A 19,256-nucleotide genomic window follows, 5' to 3' on the forward strand; every position below is an offset into this window, starting at 1 on the left:
TCTAGAAAGGTGAGAACTATGCAGATGACTTCCCTTATCGTTGCCTGTTAAGATGAAGACCTTCTCCTTTACAGAGCAGCTAGTGTGCACTGGTCACCAAACCACCAACAGGGCTTAGCAGCCTTCCCCAAAGATCCCTCACTCCCTTATTGCCCCATGCCCTGCCTTCTACACACTGCTTGCATCAAGGACAGAGTCTGTAGCATCTGCCATCCAGAATCTCCACTCTTTCCACTCTTCGCAATACAAACAAGAGATGGCTTGCTTCCTGTGGGGTCTGTGACTTACTTCTATTTAAATAAGTAAAGAAAAATGATAAGTTGTTTACTACTTGAATCATCAGATTCCTTATCCTGATTAGGATTATGATTAAGAAAAAATACTAGAGAAGGCATCTAAAAAGCAGTTTGCTGCAGAGGTACTATGGGAGCCTTCTGAATGAGGACCAGTCATTCACCTTTACAATGACCTTGCCAGACCTACAAGGAGGCTGGATGGGCCACGGAAGCCACAGAAGTTGTTGATGAAGTTTAAGTGCTTAAGTGGACAGAGAAATCCTCTTCTGGTCATTGTTACAACTGTTTACTAACATAACCATTTGGGTTCTAATGTTTAACTTGAACCAGTATAAAATAAAATACATTCAGGGAGGGACTTCCCTGGTGGTCCAGTGGCTGAGACTCCATGCTCCCAATATAGGGGGCCCAGGTTAGATCCCTGGTCAGGGAACTAGATCCCACATGCCACAACTAAGACCAGGAGCAGTCAAATAAATAAATAAATATTTTTAAAAATTACATTCAGGTAAGAAGTTGAAAAGCAAAAGTGAATGAAAGAAAAAAGAGAGAAAGAAAGGGGGGCGGGGGGAAGCCTCTGGTCTTGAAATTCTAGGACCTGAGTAGAGTTTGGCCCCCACCACTGCCTGACTGTATATATCACACCTCGTCTCTGGGCCTCTGCTTCCTCAGAAATAAAGTGACTACACAGCCCCACTGCTACAAGTCCCATACTAAGATGTTTTCTATTCTATTCCAGTTCTAAACTTCTATGATGTCTGTAAATGTTAAGATCCTTGATGCTTTTGCAGTCGTGAGAGGAAAAAAGGATTTTTAAGATGCTTCTCTAAGCCTGGCCTTTTTCACTCTTCAGTTTTTTTGTTTGGGGGGCGGAGAGGGGAGTGTTTGGTTAATGAAATCATTAGCCCTAAGATTTTATGATATCTGACTTCTATGCTAATCAGTCAGTCAATTCAGTCACTCAGTAGTGTCCAATTCTTTGCGACCCCATGGACTACAGCACGCCAAGCTTCCCTGTCCATCACCAACTCCCAGAGCTTGCTCAAATCATGTCTTTCAAGTCGGTGATGCCATCCAACCATCTCATCCTCTGTTGTCCCCTTCCCCTCCTGCCTTCAATCTTTCCCAGTATCAGGGTCTTTTCTAATGGTCAGTTCTTCACATCAGGTGGTCAAAGTATTGGAGCTTCAGCTTTAGTATCAGTCCTTCCAATGAATATTCAAGAGTGATTTCCTTTCGATTGACTGGTTTGATGTCATTGCAGTCCAAGGGACTCTCAAGACTCTTCTCCAACACCCCAGTTCAAAAGCATCAATTCTTCAGTGCTCAGCTTTCTTTATGGTCCAACTCTCATATCCACACATGATTACTGAAAAACTTTTTACCACAGAAACAACTTTAATGTTGCTCTAGAATTGCATTGGGTTGGTCAAAAAGTTTGTTTGGGTTCTTCCCTTGAACTTTTTGGTCCAACAAAAAGTGGACTAACTTTACTAGAACAATACTAGAACTAACTTAATCTTGGCTATTTAATGTAGCTCATTAGTTTAGATTACTAAACTAAGAAGCATAAATACAACTTTAATCTGCAGCCATTCATTTAATAAATATTTGAGAACCTACTGTGTACCACACACTGTCCTAACTACTTAGGGCATGTTGGTGAACAAAGCAACCACAGTCATCTGCCCTCCTCAAGCTTACGTGCTAGTGAGTGGAGACAGACAAACTGCATAACAAATAAGTAATGTATATGGTATGATAGAATGTGGTCAGTGCTTTCAGAAAAATTAAAAGTAAAGTAAGGAGGAACAGGAAGGTCGGGGTGGAATGGGAGTAAGGAGGAAGGGTGAAGAGCAGTTTTAAATGGGGTGGTCTGGGTAGACCTCTTTGAGAAGTTGGCATTTGACCAACACTTGAGAAAAGTCAGGGAGTCTAAAGGAAGAGCATTCCAAGTAAACAGAAGAGATACTGCCTGGGGGCTCCCCCTAAGGAGCATACCAGAGGAACACCATCACTTTTGCCTAGAGACCAATGCCAAGAAAGGCCTCCTTGGATGATGCTTGTGTCTTTCTGTGACAGGAACAGTGGTTTTCACAGTTCTGCTCTGGCCTTTTGAAACTGGAATGCAGCTTGTTCTTTCTTAGGTTCTCTGCACAACTCAGAAAGGAAGCATATTGACTTCTTGATGCTACCTGTGAGGTCTCTCTATTTCCCTGCTCACTGAGTTTCCTTTGCTTCTTCTCTGCAGAAGGAACACATTCCTTTATTCTCCATAAGGCTTTCTGACCATTTTCATGCAATTTTCCCTAAGTTGAATGACAAACAAAAACTAAAACAACTTCACAAGCATAAAGACAGTAACTGTCCTTTTTTTCGTTTGAAAAATTACCAATTTCGGAGGAATGACCCTTAACATTTCTATCAAGCATTGAAAATTAACATTCCTGGACTTCCCTGGTGGTCCAGTGGTTAAGAGTCTGCCTGCCGATGCAGGGGACACAAGTTCGATCCCTGGTCTGGGAAGATTCCACATACCTCACGGCAACTGGACCTGTGCACCACAACTATTGAAGCCCTTGAACTTTAGAGCCTGAACACCACAACCAGAGAGTAGCCCCTACTCGCTGCTAGAGAAAGCCCATGCACAGCAATGAAGACCCAGCGCAGTCAAAATAATTAATAATTTTTTAAAAAAAGAAAAGAACAAGTTCTTAATTTCTTTACTCAACTGTGCCAACATCCAGACTGCCAGACTCACCTGGGTGAAGAGCTTCTAGAAGGAGTCCCCTCACCTCCATTTTAGAACATTTTACAACATCAAATATTTTAAAAAGATAAACTAGTCCTTAAACAGAGCTTATCTTTTTCTATCCTATAATAATTATTTCTTATAGAAAAATATTACTAAATTAAGTATTTTCTTTTTTGTCTTTGTTTTAAACAGATGTTGTTATCAAGGACACATTTCGACTTTTTTTAAGTTCCATGCCTAGTAATACATTTCCTGTGACAGTCCTTCAAAATTCGGTCAAGGTAACATATGTTCATGGGTGAACTCTGTGACATGATTGGCCTCAGGGTGCTCCCCGAGTGGATCCAGGGAGCCCACTGGGCCTGTGCAGGGTTGTGTCAGGGTTCGGTCAGCCAAGGTGGGGAGGCGGGAGTCAGCGTCCATTCACCAGAGAGTGAGTAGGGAAACAATTTCCCAGGCCATTGCCCTTCCTGTGTGCCCTTCTGCCAGTCATTCAACACCTCCCTGCTTCCCCTCTTCAAGAAAATGTCTAGGACACAGAGAGGTGAGAATAGAACCCTTCCCAGAGTTAAGAAAATGTTTCAGCATGTGGGAGACAGGAAAGCCCAGAGGCAGTAGGGCTGATGGATTGAAACCTCGATCATCTTTCACGTAATTCAGAAAGCTTGGATAGAGAGACTTACTAAGGAAAATAGACCTTCAAGCTGAGGGCTGGAGACCCTATGGCAAGTCCTAGAAGGCAACTTTTTTTTTTTTTTTTTTCGGCCATGCTGCACAGCATTCGGGATCTTAGTTCCCCGACTAGGGATCGAAGTTTCCATATATGGGAAGCCTCTGCATGAATCTGGAGAAGGAAATGGCAAGCCCCTCCAGTATTCTTGCCTGGAGAATCCCATGGACAGAGGAGTCTGGTGGGCTACAGTCCATGTGGTCACAAAGAGTCAGACATGACTGAGCAACTAACACACACTTCTGCATATGAATGATCACTCAGGAACCAGTGTTGTCTCTTGCCTGGTGCCCCGTGCCATCAAGGCAAAGTGTGGAGTGATGGTGGACATTGAGATGAACAGAAAATCCAGTGCAGAAGGCCTGAGCATCCTTTCTGGCCTTTGGTTAGAAAAATGGACACCAAATGGAAAGGTCTGAGGTTCTTGTGGAGGTGGTTCACCCACCCACTGTAGGCCTGAAGACCCCGTATTCTCCAGAGGCCAAGGCTGAAAGAGATACAGAGCTGGCAGGAACAGGGCAGGAATGCCTCCCAGGCATCAGTTACCTGCATCCCCTCGCTGGCTTCTATATGTGTTATTTGGAAAAAATGCAAAAATATACAGCTACACTCTCTGCCATGTGTCTCTAAATACAGGTAACCAATGAGCCTCCAAAAGGTTTACGTGCAAATATCAGACGTGCATTTACCGAAATGATGCCTTCATTTTTTGAAGAAAATATACTTGGAAGAAAATGGAGACAAATAATATTCGGCATTTGTTTCTTCCATGCAATTATTCAGGTACACCCAATTTGCTAATTTTTTAAATATAGACAAGGAGAAGTGTATTGGGTTAAAAGTCAACAAGGGGCTTCTATGGTGGCTCAGATGGTAAATGATCTGCCTGCAATGCAGGCAACCCAGGTTTGATCCCTGGGACAGGACGATCCCCTGGAGAAGGGAATGGCTACCCGCTTCAGTATTCTTGCCTGGAGAATTCCATGGACAGAGGAGCTTGGCGGGCTACAGTCCATGGACTTGCAAAGAGTTGGATATGGCCAAGTGACTAACACTTTAAATCAATAAAAAGTAAGAATTAAAAGCTTACAAACGATATTGTGAAATGCTGAGGTCTTTGTTCTGTCTGAACTCAAGTTGTTTTAACTCAGTCCCTAGACTTCCCTGGTAGCTCAGATGATAAAGAATTTGCCTGCAATGTAGACCTGCGTTCGATCCTGTGGTCAGGAAGCTCACTTGGAGAAGGAAATGGCTACCCACTCCAGTATTCTTGCCTGGAGAATTCCATGGACAGAGTAGCCTGGCAGACTACAGTCCATGGGGTCGCAAAGAGTCGGACATGACTGAGCTACTAACATGCACACTCCCTGATTTCTGTATGACCCTTGCCTCTGTACCTCACAGCTTTGCTTCCCAGATCTGCTCTGACCTAAGGAGCCACATGGCCTGGACGAATGCAGCAGGTCAAATTCAAAAGCATGAAGTTGTCTCCTCAGCTGTGCTTCACTCACAAAATCTGCTTCCCCTCCAGACTCTACTCCTGAAATCGGCGGTCCCATTTTTTTAATCACCTACCATCAGAATTTCAGGACTGTTTTTATCCTTCCTCCTTTACACATATATATCATGTTGGGCAGCAAGTCTTCATTTTTTATTACAATAATTTCACTCTCACCTGTTTCTGCTTGAGTGGGCTTCCTCCCTGTGATTAGATCCCCAAGTCCCCTGACCAGTGACCTTCAACTCAACACTACTTTCTCCTTCCCTCTGTTCAAACTCACTGCCCTAACCTTGTGTCCACTCTGTGGCCTTGTACAGGAACTCTGACTTTAGCTCTGTATCCCTGTCTTGATTAGGTAGGCTGCCTGGTTTTCAAATGTATTTGGTCTGCCAAGAAAGAATTAGTAGAGAAAAAAACAAAGACTAAATATACAAGATATGAAATAAATAAGTAAACAAGACCCTAGAGAAAATCAAAGACTCTGGGATTAGAGGGTCTATGTGGGAGGCCTTTGTTCTACTACAAAAGCATCTGAGATGTAGGAAGTGATTTAAGACTTAGGGAAATTTTGAAATCAAGAGGAGCAAACAGAGTATAATTGCCATTATATGGGAACAACCTAAGTGTCCCTCAAAGATGAATGGATAAAAATGATGATAAATATATGTATATATATATACACAATGGAATACTAATCAGCCATCAAAAAGAATGAAATTTTGCCATTTGCAGCAACATAGATGGACTTGGAGGGCCATTATGCTAAGTGAAATAAGTCAGAGAAAGACAAATACTGTATAACATCACTTATACATGGAATATAAGAAATGCAACAAACTAGTAAATATAACACAAAAGAAGTGGTTACAAACTAGTGGTTACAGGTGGGAGGCTATATGGGGTGGGGAAGGAGGAGTGATAGTTTATGATGAATGGTGTCAGATTTGTGACCTCTGGAGGAAAGAATTTAGATCTGGGGCCAGAGACGAGGCTTGATCACTCAGAGCTTTTGTGTAGCAGAGTTTTATTACAGTGAAAAAGGGATAAGGAAAGCTTCTGACATAGATATCAGAAGGGGGTAGAGAGTGCCCCACTCAATAGTTTTATCAAGGCCTTATATACTTTTACAATTGGTTTCTACAATAGAAAGGTCTTACCAGACCCACTCCCATAACATACATCTTAAGATAACAGGATTAGAACTAACAATAGAAAGGTCTTACTAGACCCACTCCCACATAAGATAACAGGATTAGACAGAAGGTTCTCCTTAAGAAAAAGAAACATGTCCTTGAGCAAGATACATTGTTGTTATATAATCATTAGTACAGAGCTTGAGGAAAAACATACCCTTGATCAAGAAGAGTTGTCTTGCTGTATAATAATTAGCTCTGGGCTGAAAGAAAATAATGTCTTATGTGACTAAGATGAAGGAATGTAGAAAAAAAAAAACTTGTCCTTTTCTCCTCCTTGAGAGCCAGGGACTCCTTATCAACCTATCTGAGAATTAACTCTCTCAGGAGGTACAAACTGTTGAGTATAAGATAAGCTCAACAATGTATTGTACAATATGGGGACTATAGCCAATATTTTGTAGTAACTGTAAATGGAGTGTAGCCTTTAAAAATTTTATAAAAGATAAGTTTCAAAAAAAAAAAAAAAGAAGAGGGAACATGGCACCCATCCTCTGATATAATCAGTAGTTTAGAGTTAAGAAATTAGGTGGAAGAGGGCGATAACAAAGAGCAGGAAAGATTTCCCTGTGGAGAGTCATGAAACAGGAATTGAGATTCTGGATACCAGTTTTTTTAAGAGATCTCTATAGAGAAGTCAGTGTATAATCAACCCATCAGGCATGACTGAAAAGTCTACGTGATGGACAGACTACTGAGAAGATTTAGGGGCAGCTTTCTCCATCAGACAGGTGATTAGCATCAGTATTTTTATACCAAGAAGACTCTAGGGTGGGATATTTTTTCCTATTTTGACGGGGAAATATTTTATTTTACCATAAAGAACAAATGTTCTGTCACGATTTCACATTTTCAGTAACATCTAATTATCTTTTGGAAAATTGGAAAAAGGCCAGAGTTGGAGGAAGAGGTGCCTGCCCTATTTGGTGAAAGTCAAACTGAAAGCCTCACTCAAGTTGAATGGCATTTTGCACAATGAGGATGCCAAACTTCAACAGAAACTCTGGTTTTCAAGTATTTTATGCAGAATTAATTTTATCAAATTTTAAGACCACTTTCATTTTCTGTTCTAGGAGAGAAAAAAGTTTGGCCCTCTTGGTTGGAATATCTGCTATGAATTTAATGATAGTGACAGGGAATGCGCTCTACTGAACCTCAACCTTTACTGTCAAGAAGGAAAGATTCCGTGGGATGCACTGATTTACATCACTGGTCAGTATGCCCACATGGTCTGATGTCCAGCTCTCCACCACATGGTTGTTGGTTTACACCTACCTGGCTTATACCAAGATGGTGTCCTCCCAAGTGTATGGTGAGGGTGGTGATGACTTCTGATATTCCCTTTGAGAAGATAAGACCATGATAAGAATATCATAAGAATGTTTATACAGAGCAGACGGGACAGACATTTTCCCAGATAATAATAGTGAGCTCTTAGATAGTTCTTGCTACATGCCAAGCACATTTCAGGCACAGCCCACGAATTAGAAGATTTAATCCTCATAAGAACCCTATAAGGTAAAGACCATTATATCCCTATTTTACAAATAAGAAAACTGAAGCACAGAGTTTACAAGGGTGAAGGCAAGATTTAAATGCAGGCAGTCCAGCCTCCAGAGTTTGTGCTCTTAAATTCAAAAGAATCTGAACATGGTTCACCAGTAGAGACTTATTGAGTCAGGGGTACTTACAACAAAGGAAAAAATATTTTATTGAGTATAATTTTTAGCAAATGTTAACTGTGGCCCTGTGAGATCTTACTGATAAAACTAGATCCAGTGTAGACCATGCAGGCCCAAATAATGAAGAAAAGATTCCCATTAGGAGGTGGGGGAGGGAGAGAGCCTGCAAAGGAGCAGAATGGGAATGGATGGTTTTCATTGGTAAGCAAAGGAAATGAGGAACAGCAGAGAGGGGTAAGCTGGTCTAAAGACTTGAACAGCATGTGACACCTTGGAACATGCTTGAGTGAAGGGCAGTGAAACAACAGTGAAAATGGATGAGGACCTATCTCCAGGCTGGACGAAGAAGGGAAGGCTGGAACCTGGGAAGCTCCTTTGTACTTCTGCCCCCAGCCACTCCTGTGGGGCCAAGATTGCTTAACGTAACAGTGAACTAGACAGTATTCTTCCCTGCCACCCTGTGCATACCCTGAAATTTCTGCTTCCCAACTTTTCTCTGCTTTCTTTCTTTCCTAGAACCTTTGACCTTTCTGTTAGCTCAGTTGTTTCTACTGCCGTGAAAGTAACTGGGTTTTGAAAAGCATAGAAAGGAACTAGACAATGATATATCTTTTCTCTCTACTACTATTCAATGTTGTTGTTTCTATCCCGGGAAATTAGAGAAGGAAAAGAAATAAAAGGCATCAGTTTAGAAAGGAAGAAGTAAATTATTTGCAGATGACAACCTCTTGAATGCAGAAAATCCTAAAGAATTCACACACACACACACAAACTGGAAGTAACAAATGAGTTCAGCAAGGCTGTGGGATACAAAGTCAATATACAAAAATCAACTCCTTTTCTGTACACTGGCAATGAACAACTTGAAAATATTTGTAATTATGTTCATGATAACATCAAAAATAATAAACAGCTTAAGAATAAATTTAATAAAAGAAGTGCAGATTTGTACACTGAAACCTGCAAAGCAGCCAAAGAAAGTTAAAGATAATCTAAATTAGTGAAGAGACATGACATGCTTATGAACTGAGACATACAACATTGTTAAAGTGATAACATTCCCCAGACCGATCTATAGATTTAATACAATCTATAGATTTAACACGGGCTTCCCTGGTGGCTCATATGGTAAAGAGTCTGCCTGAAATGCGGGAGACCTGGGTTCGATCCCTGAGTCGGGAAGATCTGCTGGAGGAAGGCATGGCAACCCACTCCAGTATTCTTGCCTGGAGAGTCCCATGGATAAAAGAGCCTGGTGGGCTACAGTCCATGGGGTCACAAACAGTCAGACATGACTGAGCAACTAAGCACAAGCACAACACAAATTTAACACAATCACTGACACATTTAACAGCTGAAGCTGATCATAAAATCTGTGAAAATGTGAAGGGCCCCAAAAAACAAAAACAATCTTGAAAAAAAAATGAGTCAGAAGAGTTATAATTCCCAATTTCAAAAGTTATACAAAGCCACAATAATCAAGACAGGATTTACTGTATAGCACAGGGAGCTATATTCAATATCTTATAATAAACTATAAAGGAAAAGAATTGGAAAAAAGATATATACACATATATGTATAATTGAATCATTTTGCTGTACACCTTAAACACAATATTGTAAATCAACTAAATTCAATTTTTTTTAAAAAAGACTATATAGTACTGGCATAACGTTAGACATATAGTCAATGGAACAGAATTGAGAATCCAGAAATAAACACTTATATTTATCATCATTTTTAACAAAGGCACCAAAACAATTTAACAAATGATGCTGGGACAATTGGATACCTAGCTGCTAAAGAGAGAATTTGAATCCTTATCTCATAGCATACAAAAAACTTAATTCAAACTGAGTGGTATATCTAAATGTAAGAGCTAAAACTATAAAACTCTTAAGAGAAAGCATATAAATAAATCCTCATGACTTTAGGTTAATTATGGCTTCTTAGATATGGTGCAAAAGGCACTAGTAATTAAAGAAAAATAATAAATTCAGCTTTTTCAACATGTAAAGCTTTTACACCTCAGCAAACACTATCAAGAAAATGAAAAAGCAAGACATATACTGAGAGAAAATATTTGCAAGTCATGTATCTGATAAGGCATCTGTCTATGAAGAGTGTAAAGAACTCCTACAACAGTAAGAAAAAAAAATCCAATTTTAAAATGGGCAAAAGATTTGAATGTACATTTCACAAAAAAATACATACAGATGCTTAATAAGCCCATGAAAAGATGCTCAATTAATCATTAGGAAAATGAAAATTGAAACCATATTGAAATACCACTTTATACCTATTAGGATGACTATAACAAAAAAAAAAAAAAAGACCATAACAAGTGTTATCAAGAAAGTGGAGAAACTGAAATTCTCATATATTGCTGGTGGCAATGTAATGAGGTGCCACTGCTTTGGAAAATATTTTAATAGTCTTACCATATGACCTATAATTTCCATTCCACTCCTACATATATATCAGGGAAAATGAAAACACATGTCCACACTAAAACTTGTACATAAATGTTCATAACTGTTATTCATAATACCAAAAAGTGGAAACAACCTGCATGTCTATCAACTGATGAATGGATGAATAAAACAAGGTATATTCCATACAATTTAAGATTGACAATGTGTGTGCTCAGCTGTGTCCGACTCTCTGTGACCCCATGGACTGTAACCCACAATCTTCTCTGTCCATGGAATTTCCTGGGCAAGAATACTGGAGTGGGTTGTCATTTCCTTCTCTAGGGGATCTTCCCAGCCTAGGGATGGAACCCATGTCTCCTGATTCTCCTGCATTGAAAGTGAATACTTTATGGCTGAGCCACTGGGAAAACCCCACATATAGTATTGAAAAGTAAAAGTCGCTCAGTCGTGTCCAACTCTTTGCAACCCCATGGACTATACAGTCCATGGAATTCTCCAGGCCAGAATACTAGAGTGGGTAGCTTTTTCCTTCTCCAGGGGATCTTCCCAACCCAGGAATCGAATCCAGGTCTTTCACATTGCAGGCAGATTCTTTACCAGCTGAGTCATAATTGCTCCATAAAAAGAAATAAAGTACTGGTACATGCTCCAATATGGATAAACTTCAAAAACATGCTAAGTCAAAGAAGCCAGACACAAAATATCACATTCTGTATATTCCATTTATGTGAAATTTCCAGAAAAAATCAAGTATACACACAGAAAGTAGAATACAGACAGAAAGAATGATTGCATGGGGCGGAATAGAAAAGGACTGTGACTGCAAATGGGCACAAGATGTATTCTGGGGAAGATGATAAAAATGTTCAAAAATTAGATTATAATGTTACACAATCTTGTCAATTTACTAAAAACTAGTTATACATGTGAAATTTAAGTGATTTTTGTGATGTTCAAGGTATAGCTCATTAAAAAGGTTTTTTAAAAGTAGGAGGGAAAAAGCAATGCTGAGGACTTCCCTGGTGGCCCAGAGTGGTTAAGAATATGCTGCCAATGCAAGGGACACAGGTTCAGTCTTTGGTCTGGGAAGATTCCACATGCCTCAAGCAACTGGACCTGTGCACCAGAACTACTGAAGCTCAGAGCCTGTACTCTGCAATAAGAGAAGCCACTGCAATGAGAAGCCCACACACCACAACGAAGAGTCGCCCCCTCTCTAGCTGCAACTAGAGGAAGCCTGAGCACAGCAATGAAGACCCAGTGCAGCCAAAAATAAAATAAATTTAAAAACTTATTTAAAAAAGGCAGTGCTGTATCCAGGCAATGATATTTGCTCATGATGAGATTTTAGGCAGTCATCTATGGATTAATCCAGAAAATACAGCTTAGTTCTACTATGTTAAAGGCTGGAAATACAAAGATGATGTAGCCCCCATCTACCAAAAATTCATGGATGGAGATAATAAATAAACTATAATATGGTATAATTACCAAAATAGAAGTTGTAAGGACAATGCTATGGGAATTCAAAAGGAGCAAATAATGCTACCTGGAGGAATCTAGGGAAGCTCCACCAAGGTGTGATGGTTGAGCGGGATGCTGAAAAGTGGGTTGGGCTCAGCGGAAGAGAAGAGGCAGGAGAACACGCTGGCAGAGAGAACACTGATGGGAAAGCCCAGCAGTGTCAGGATGAGCTATGCCTGCAGACACTGTGAATAGTTCAGTAGTGCTGGAGCAGGCTATAAAGAGATGATGTTGTCTTCCCTGGTTGCTCAGTGGTAAAAAATCCACCTGCCAGTGCAGGAGACACAGGTTCAATCTCTGGTCTACAAAGATCCCACATGCCACAGAGCCGCTAAGCCCATGCATCACAACTACTGAGCCTGTGCTCTAGCGCCTGGGGAATTGCAACTACTGAAGCCCAAGCACTCTAGAATGCATGCTCTGAAACAGGAGAAGCCACTGCAATCAGAAGCCTACGCACCACGACTAGAGAGTAGCCCCTGCTCTCCACTAGAGAAAAGCCTATGCAGCAACAAAGACCCAGCACAGCCAATACTAAATAAATAAATCATTTTTTTTAAAGAGGTGTTGTATGTAGAAGAAAGCTTTACCTTCAATAAAACTAAAAAAAGAAAAAAAAAAGTGATCTGCAGGCACATCTTAAAAGCCTGTGTGTGTTCTTCATAAATTTGGACTCTACCTTATAAGCTATGGTTGGCAATTACAGTCTTTTAGGCTGGGAAGAGGTGCAATCATTTACAAAGCTATAGTAAAAGCAAGATGAAGAATTTAACAAGGGGATTATAGCAACACCAAAGGGGAGACTAGACAGGAGAGAATAAACAGAGAAAGATTAAGGAGGCTTTGAATATGAGAAGGTGTTTGGGGTTGGAGGAAGTGGGGGCGGGGGGTCCTTAAAATTTTATAGAGTAAGCCAGAGCAATGCCTAAGTCCAGGAATCAGATCTGAGCACAGAGTGGACAAGGACAAAGCCAAACCTCAGGCCTGTCCAGTTGGATTAGGCCATCCCTGAACCAACTCATGGGGATAAGAATAGAAGAGAAGGGGAAAACCATGACATCAGGATTTGCAGTGAGACCCTTAGGAACCATCATGCCAGGACTAGGACATGTGGTGGGCATGTGTGGTGGACACCCCCTCCCAAATGTTCTTCTAAATCCAGAAGATTGCTGCTTAAAAGTAAGCCTAAAAGTGAGTCAGATACCTTGAGTCAAATTATTCGAGTTCCTGGTTTACTCATATGATCCAACAAAAAAGGTAACACTGAATCTGGACACAAAATCACCAAGCCTCATGTTTAAGGCAAATAATTTCCATGCTGCTTCTCAAAATGTAGATATTTCAGTTTGAAATTTTTTGGCCCTGCTGCGAGGCATGTAGGATCTTAGTTCCCCAACCAAGTATCAACCCATGCTCCCAACAGAGGAAGCATGGAATCTTAACCACTGAATCACCAGGAAAGTCCCTGAATTTTTTTTTTTAGAATAATGCATTTTAGGACAACTCTTCCTCTCACCACTGACTAATTATTGGAGCCTGACTTTTCCAAGCCACCCTCCTTTCCCAGACATCATCATACAACTGAAGAAACTTGACCTTTATATTCCCATCAGCCCCCAGGACCATAAACTGACCACAAAGATTTAACCCAACTTTGTGTTCCAAGACTTCCCAGAGGGTAACTGAAGAATATTCTCAGGAAAGTACAACAGCATCTCCTTCTTCCTTCTTAGAACTGTTGATACAGGGAGTCAGCTACACCCTCACTCTAAGTGGCTAAGCCAATAAGACTGATCAGAGGTCTTGGACAATGTCAAACGCCCCAACATTCAAATCATAGGAGTTCCAGAAGTAGAAGACCAAAAAAAAGACCATGAGAAAATACTTGAGGAGATAATAGTTGAAAACTTCCCTAAAATGGGGAAGGAAATAGTCACACAAGTCCAAGAAACCGAGAGTCCCAAAAAGGATAAACCCAAGGTGAAACACCCCAAGATACATATTAATCAAATTAACAAAGATCAAACACAAAGAACAAATATTAAAAGCAGCAAGGGAAAAACAGCAAATAACACACAAGGGGATTCGCATAAGGATAACAGCTGATCTTTCAATAGAACTCTTCAGGCCAGAAGGGAATGGCAGGACATACTTAAAGTGATGAAAGAGAAACCTACAACCTAGATTACTGTACCCAGCAAGGATCTCATTCAAATACGAAGGAGAAATCAAAAGCTTTACAGACAAGCAAAAGCTGAGAGAATTCAGCACCACCAAACCAGCTCTTCAACAAGTGCTAAAGGATATTCTCTAGATAGGGAACACAGAAAAGGTTTATAAACTCAAACCCAAAACAACAAAGTAAATGGCAATGGAATCATACTTATCAATAATTACCTTAAATGTAAATGGGTTGAATGCCCCAATGAAAAGACAAAGACTGGCTGAATGGATACAAAAACAAGACCCCTATATATGCTGTCTACAAGAGACCCACCTCAAAACAAGGGACACCTACAGACTGAAAGTGAAGGGCTGGAAAAAGATATTTCACACAAATGGAGACCAAAAGAAAGGAGGAGTAGCAATACTCATATCAGATAAAATAGACTGTGAAATAAAAGCTGTGAAAAGAGACAAAGAAGGACACTACATAATGATCAAAGGATCAATCCAAGAATAAGATATAACAAATATAAATATATATGCACCCAACATAGGAGCACCGCAATATGTAAGGCAAATGCTAACAAGTGTGAAAGAGGAAATTAACAGTAACACAGTAATAGTGGGAGACTTTAATACCCCACTCACACCTATGGATAGATCAACTAAACAGAAAATTAGCAATGAAACACAAACTTTAAATGATACAGTGGACTAGTTAGACCTAATTGATATCTATAGGACATTCACCCCAAAACAATTAATTTCACCTTTTTCTCAAGTGCACATGGAACCCTCTCCAGGACAGAGCACATCCTAGGCCATAAATCTAGCCTTGGTAAATTCAAAAAAATTGAAATCATTCCAAGCATCTTTTCTGATCACAATGTGGTGAGATAAGATGTCAACTACAGGGAAAAAAACTATTAAAAATATAAACATATGGAGGCTAAACAACACGCTTCTGAATAACCAATAATCACAGAAGAAATCAAAAAAGAAATCAAAATATGCATAGAAAATATGCATAGAAAATGAAAACACAACAACCCAAAACCTATGGGATTCAGTAAAAGCAGTGCTAAGGGGAAGGTTCATAGCAATACAAGCTTACCTCAAGAAACAAGAGAAAAATCAAATAAATAACCCAACTCTACACCTAAAGCAACTAGAAAAAAGAAGAAATGAAGAACCCCAGGGTTAGTAGAAGGAAATAAATCATAAAAATAAGGGCAGAAATAAATGGAAAAGAAACAAAGGAGACCATAACAAAAATCAACAAAGCCAAAAGCTGGTTCTTTGAGAAGATAAATAAAATAGACAAACCATTAGCCAAATTCATCAAGAAAAAAGGGAGAAGAATCAAATTAACAAAATTAGAAATGAAAATGGAGAAATCACAACACACAACACAGAAATACAAAGGATCATAAGAGACTACTACCAGCAACTATATGTCAATAAAATGGACAACTTGGAAGAAATGGACAAGTTCTTAGAAAACTATAACTTTCCAAAATTGAACCAGGAAGAAATACAAAATCTTAACAGACCCATCATAAGCACGGAAATCAAAACCGTAATCAGAAATCTTCCAGCAAACAAAAGCCCAGGACCAGATGGCTTTGCAGCTGAATTCTACCAAAAATTTAGAGAAGAGCTAACATCTATCCTACTCAAACTCTTCCAGAAAATTGCAGAGGAAGGTAAATTTCCAAACTCATTCTATGAGGCCACCATCACCCTAATACCAAAACCAGACAAAGATGCCATGAAAAAAGAAAACTACAGGCCAATATCACTCATGAACATAGATGCAAAAATCCTTAACAAAATTCTAGCAAACAGAATCCCAAAACATATTAAAAAGATCATACATCATGACCAAGTGCGCTTTATCCCAGGGATGCAAGGATTCTTCAACATTTGCAAATCAATCTGTGATTCACCACATTAACAAATGGAAAGATAAAAACCATATGATTATGTCAATAGATGCAGAGAAAGCCTTTGACAAAATTCAACATCCATTTATGATTAAAAAAAAAAAAACAACCTCCAGAAAGCAGGCATAGAAGGACCATACCTCAACATAATAAAAGCCATATATTATAAACCCACAGCAAACATTATCCTCAATGGTGAAAAAATTGAAAAAATTTCCCCTAAAGTCAGGAACAAGACAAGGGTGCCCATTCTCACCACTACTTTTCAACATGGTTTTGGAAGTTTTAGCCACAGCAATCAGAGAAGAAAAAGAAATAAAAGGAATCCAGATCAGAAAAGAAGAAGTAAAACTCTCACTGTTTGCAGATGACATGATCCTCTGCATAGAAAACCCTAAAGACTCCACCAGAAAATTACTAGAGCTAATCAATGAATATAGTAAAGTTACAGGATATAAAATTAACACACAGAAATCCCTGGCATTCCTATACACTAACAATGAGAGAACAGAAAGAGAAATTAAGGAGACAATTCCATTCACCATTGCAATGAAAGAATAAAATACTTAGAAATAAATCTACCTAAAGAAACAAAATACCTGTATATAGAAAACTATAAAACACTGATGAAAGTAATCAAAGATAACACAAATAGATGGGAAAATATACTATGTTCATGGATTGGAAGAATCAATATAGTGAAAATGAGTATACTAACCAAGGCAATCTATAGATTCAATGCAATCCCTATCAAGAAACCAATGGTATTTTTCAGAGAACTGTAACAAATAATCTCACAAGTTGTATGGAAATACAAAAAACCTCAAATAGCCAAAGCAATCTTGAGAAAGAAGAATGGAACTGGAGGAATCAACCTGCCTGACTTCAGACTATACTACAAAGCTACAGTCATCAAGACAGTATGGTACTGGCACAAAGACAGAAAAATAGATCAATGGAACAGAATAGAAAGCCCAGAGATAAATCCACACACCTATGGACACCTTATCTTTGACAAAGGAGGCAAGAATATACAATGGAGAAAAGACAATCTCTTTAACAAGTGGTGCTGGGAAAACTGGTCAACCACTCATAAAAGAATGAAACTAGAGCACTTTCTTAACACTATACACAAAAATAAACTCAAAATGGATTAAAGATCTAGATGGAAGACCAGAAACTATAAAACTCCTAGAGAAAATCATAGGCAAAATACTCTCTGATATAAATCACAGCAAGATCCTCTATGACCCACCTCCCAAGGTAATGGAAATAAAAGCAAAAATAAACAAATGGGACCTAATTAAACTTAAAGGCTTTTGCACAATGAAGGAAACTATAAGCAAGGTGAAAAGACAGCCTTTAGAATGGGAAAAAATAATAGCAAATGAAGCAACTGACAAAGAATTAATCTCAAAAATATACAAGCAGCTCATGTAGCTCAATTCCAGAAAAATAAATGACCCAATCAAAAAATAGGCCAAAGAACTAAACAGACATTTCTCCAAAGAAGACATACAGATGGCTAACAAACACATGAAAAGATGCTCAACATCACTCATTATCAGAGAAATGCAAATTAAAACCATAATGAGGTACCATCTCACGCAAGTCAGAATGGCTGCTATCAAAAAGTCTACAAACAATAAATGCAGGAGAGGGTGCGGAGAAAAGGGAATCCTCTTACACTGCTGGTGGGAATGCAAACTAGTACAGCCACTATAGAGAACAGTGTGGAGATTCCTTGAAAAACTGGAAATAGAACTGCCATATGACCCAGCAATCCCACTGCTGGGCATACACACTGAGGAAACCTGAATTGAAAGAGACACGTGTACCCCAATGTTCATTGCAGCACTGTTTATAATAGCCAGGACATGGAAGCAACCTAGATGTCTATCAGCAGACAAATGGATAGGAAAGCTGTGGTACATATACACAATGGAATATTACTCAGCTATTAAAAAGAATGTATTTGAATCAGTTCTAATGAGGTGGATGAAACTGAAGCCTATTATACAGAGTGAAGTAAGTCAGAAAGAAAAACACCAATACAGTATATTAACACATATATATGGAATTCAAGAAGATGGTAACAATGACCCTATATGCGAGATAGCAAAAGAGACACAGATATAAATAACAGATTTGGACTCTGTGGGAGAAGCCGAGGGTGGGGTGATTTGAAAGAATAGCATTGAAACATGTATATTTTATGTGAAATAGATCGCCAGTCCAGGTTTGATGCATGAGACAGGGTGTTCAGGGCTGGTGCACTGGGATGACCCTGAGGTCATGGGATGAGGAGGGAGGTGGAAGGGGGGTTCAAGATGGAGAACACATGTACACCCATGGCTGATTCATGTGAATGTATGGCAGAAAGCACTACAATATTGTAAAGTAATTAGCCTCCAATTAAAATAAAGAAATTAAAAAAAAAAAAAAGACTGATCAGAGGTGCTTCAACAGGAGAAGAAAGATAGATGCCAGTTAGCACATTGCTGTCCTGGAAGAAATAAACTACAAAGATCCAAGCACAAATAACTTTCTCTCAACCAACCATCTCAGCTTGAAAGAGAATGGAAAAAAAAAATCTTGACATAATAAGAGATGGAGATGAGCAGATAAACATTTAAAAGATTCAGAAGTTGACAACATCAGTATCATAGGTAAAATTCTTCTTGGAGCACTACAGAGGTGAATAATAAATTGTAGCAATGGGTCTGGAATTTTTCCAAGGAATTATATCAGCAGTGGGCTTCCCTGGTGTCTCAGGGGTAAAGAATCCACCCGCAATGCAGAAGATGCAGGGTCAATCCCTAGTTGGGAAAAATCCCCTGGAGAAGGAAATGGCAATTCACTCCAGTATTCTTGCCTGGGAAATTTCATGGACAGAGGAGCCTGGCAGGCTACAGTTCATGGGGTCACAAGTGTCAGATATGACTTAGCAACTAAACCACCACATCAGTTATACAACCATTACAGCACAGAATAACTATATTTCCTATTGTAATGTGGGGGTGACAA

General features: G+C 39.4%; 1 protein-coding gene and 1 long non-coding RNA gene across 2 annotated transcripts in view; one reads left to right on the forward strand and one right to left on the reverse strand.

Annotated features, from left to right (window-relative positions):
• Positions 1-19,256, forward strand: part of DNAH6 (dynein axonemal heavy chain 6) — a 275,358-nt gene that overhangs the window by 229,965 nt on the left and 26,137 nt on the right. Inside the window, exons 67-69 of the mRNA XM_043917761.1 lie at positions 3,244-3,332; positions 4,418-4,564; positions 7,549-7,687. Of these exons, the coding sequence (XP_043773696.1) occupies positions 3,244-3,332; positions 4,418-4,564; positions 7,549-7,687 (375 nt within the window). The remainder of the gene's footprint in view (positions 1-3,243; positions 3,333-4,417; positions 4,565-7,548; positions 7,688-19,256) is intronic.
• LOC122703474 overlaps positions 1-19,256 on the reverse strand; it is a 126,179-nt gene that overhangs the window by 7,759 nt on the left and 99,164 nt on the right. The gene's annotated exons all lie outside the window — the stretch shown is intronic.

The sequence above is a fragment of the Cervus elaphus genome, chromosome 11 (genome assembly GCF_910594005.1).
Source record: "Cervus elaphus chromosome 11, mCerEla1.1, whole genome shotgun sequence".
NCBI classification, from domain to species: domain Eukaryota; kingdom Metazoa; phylum Chordata; class Mammalia; order Artiodactyla; family Cervidae; genus Cervus; species Cervus elaphus.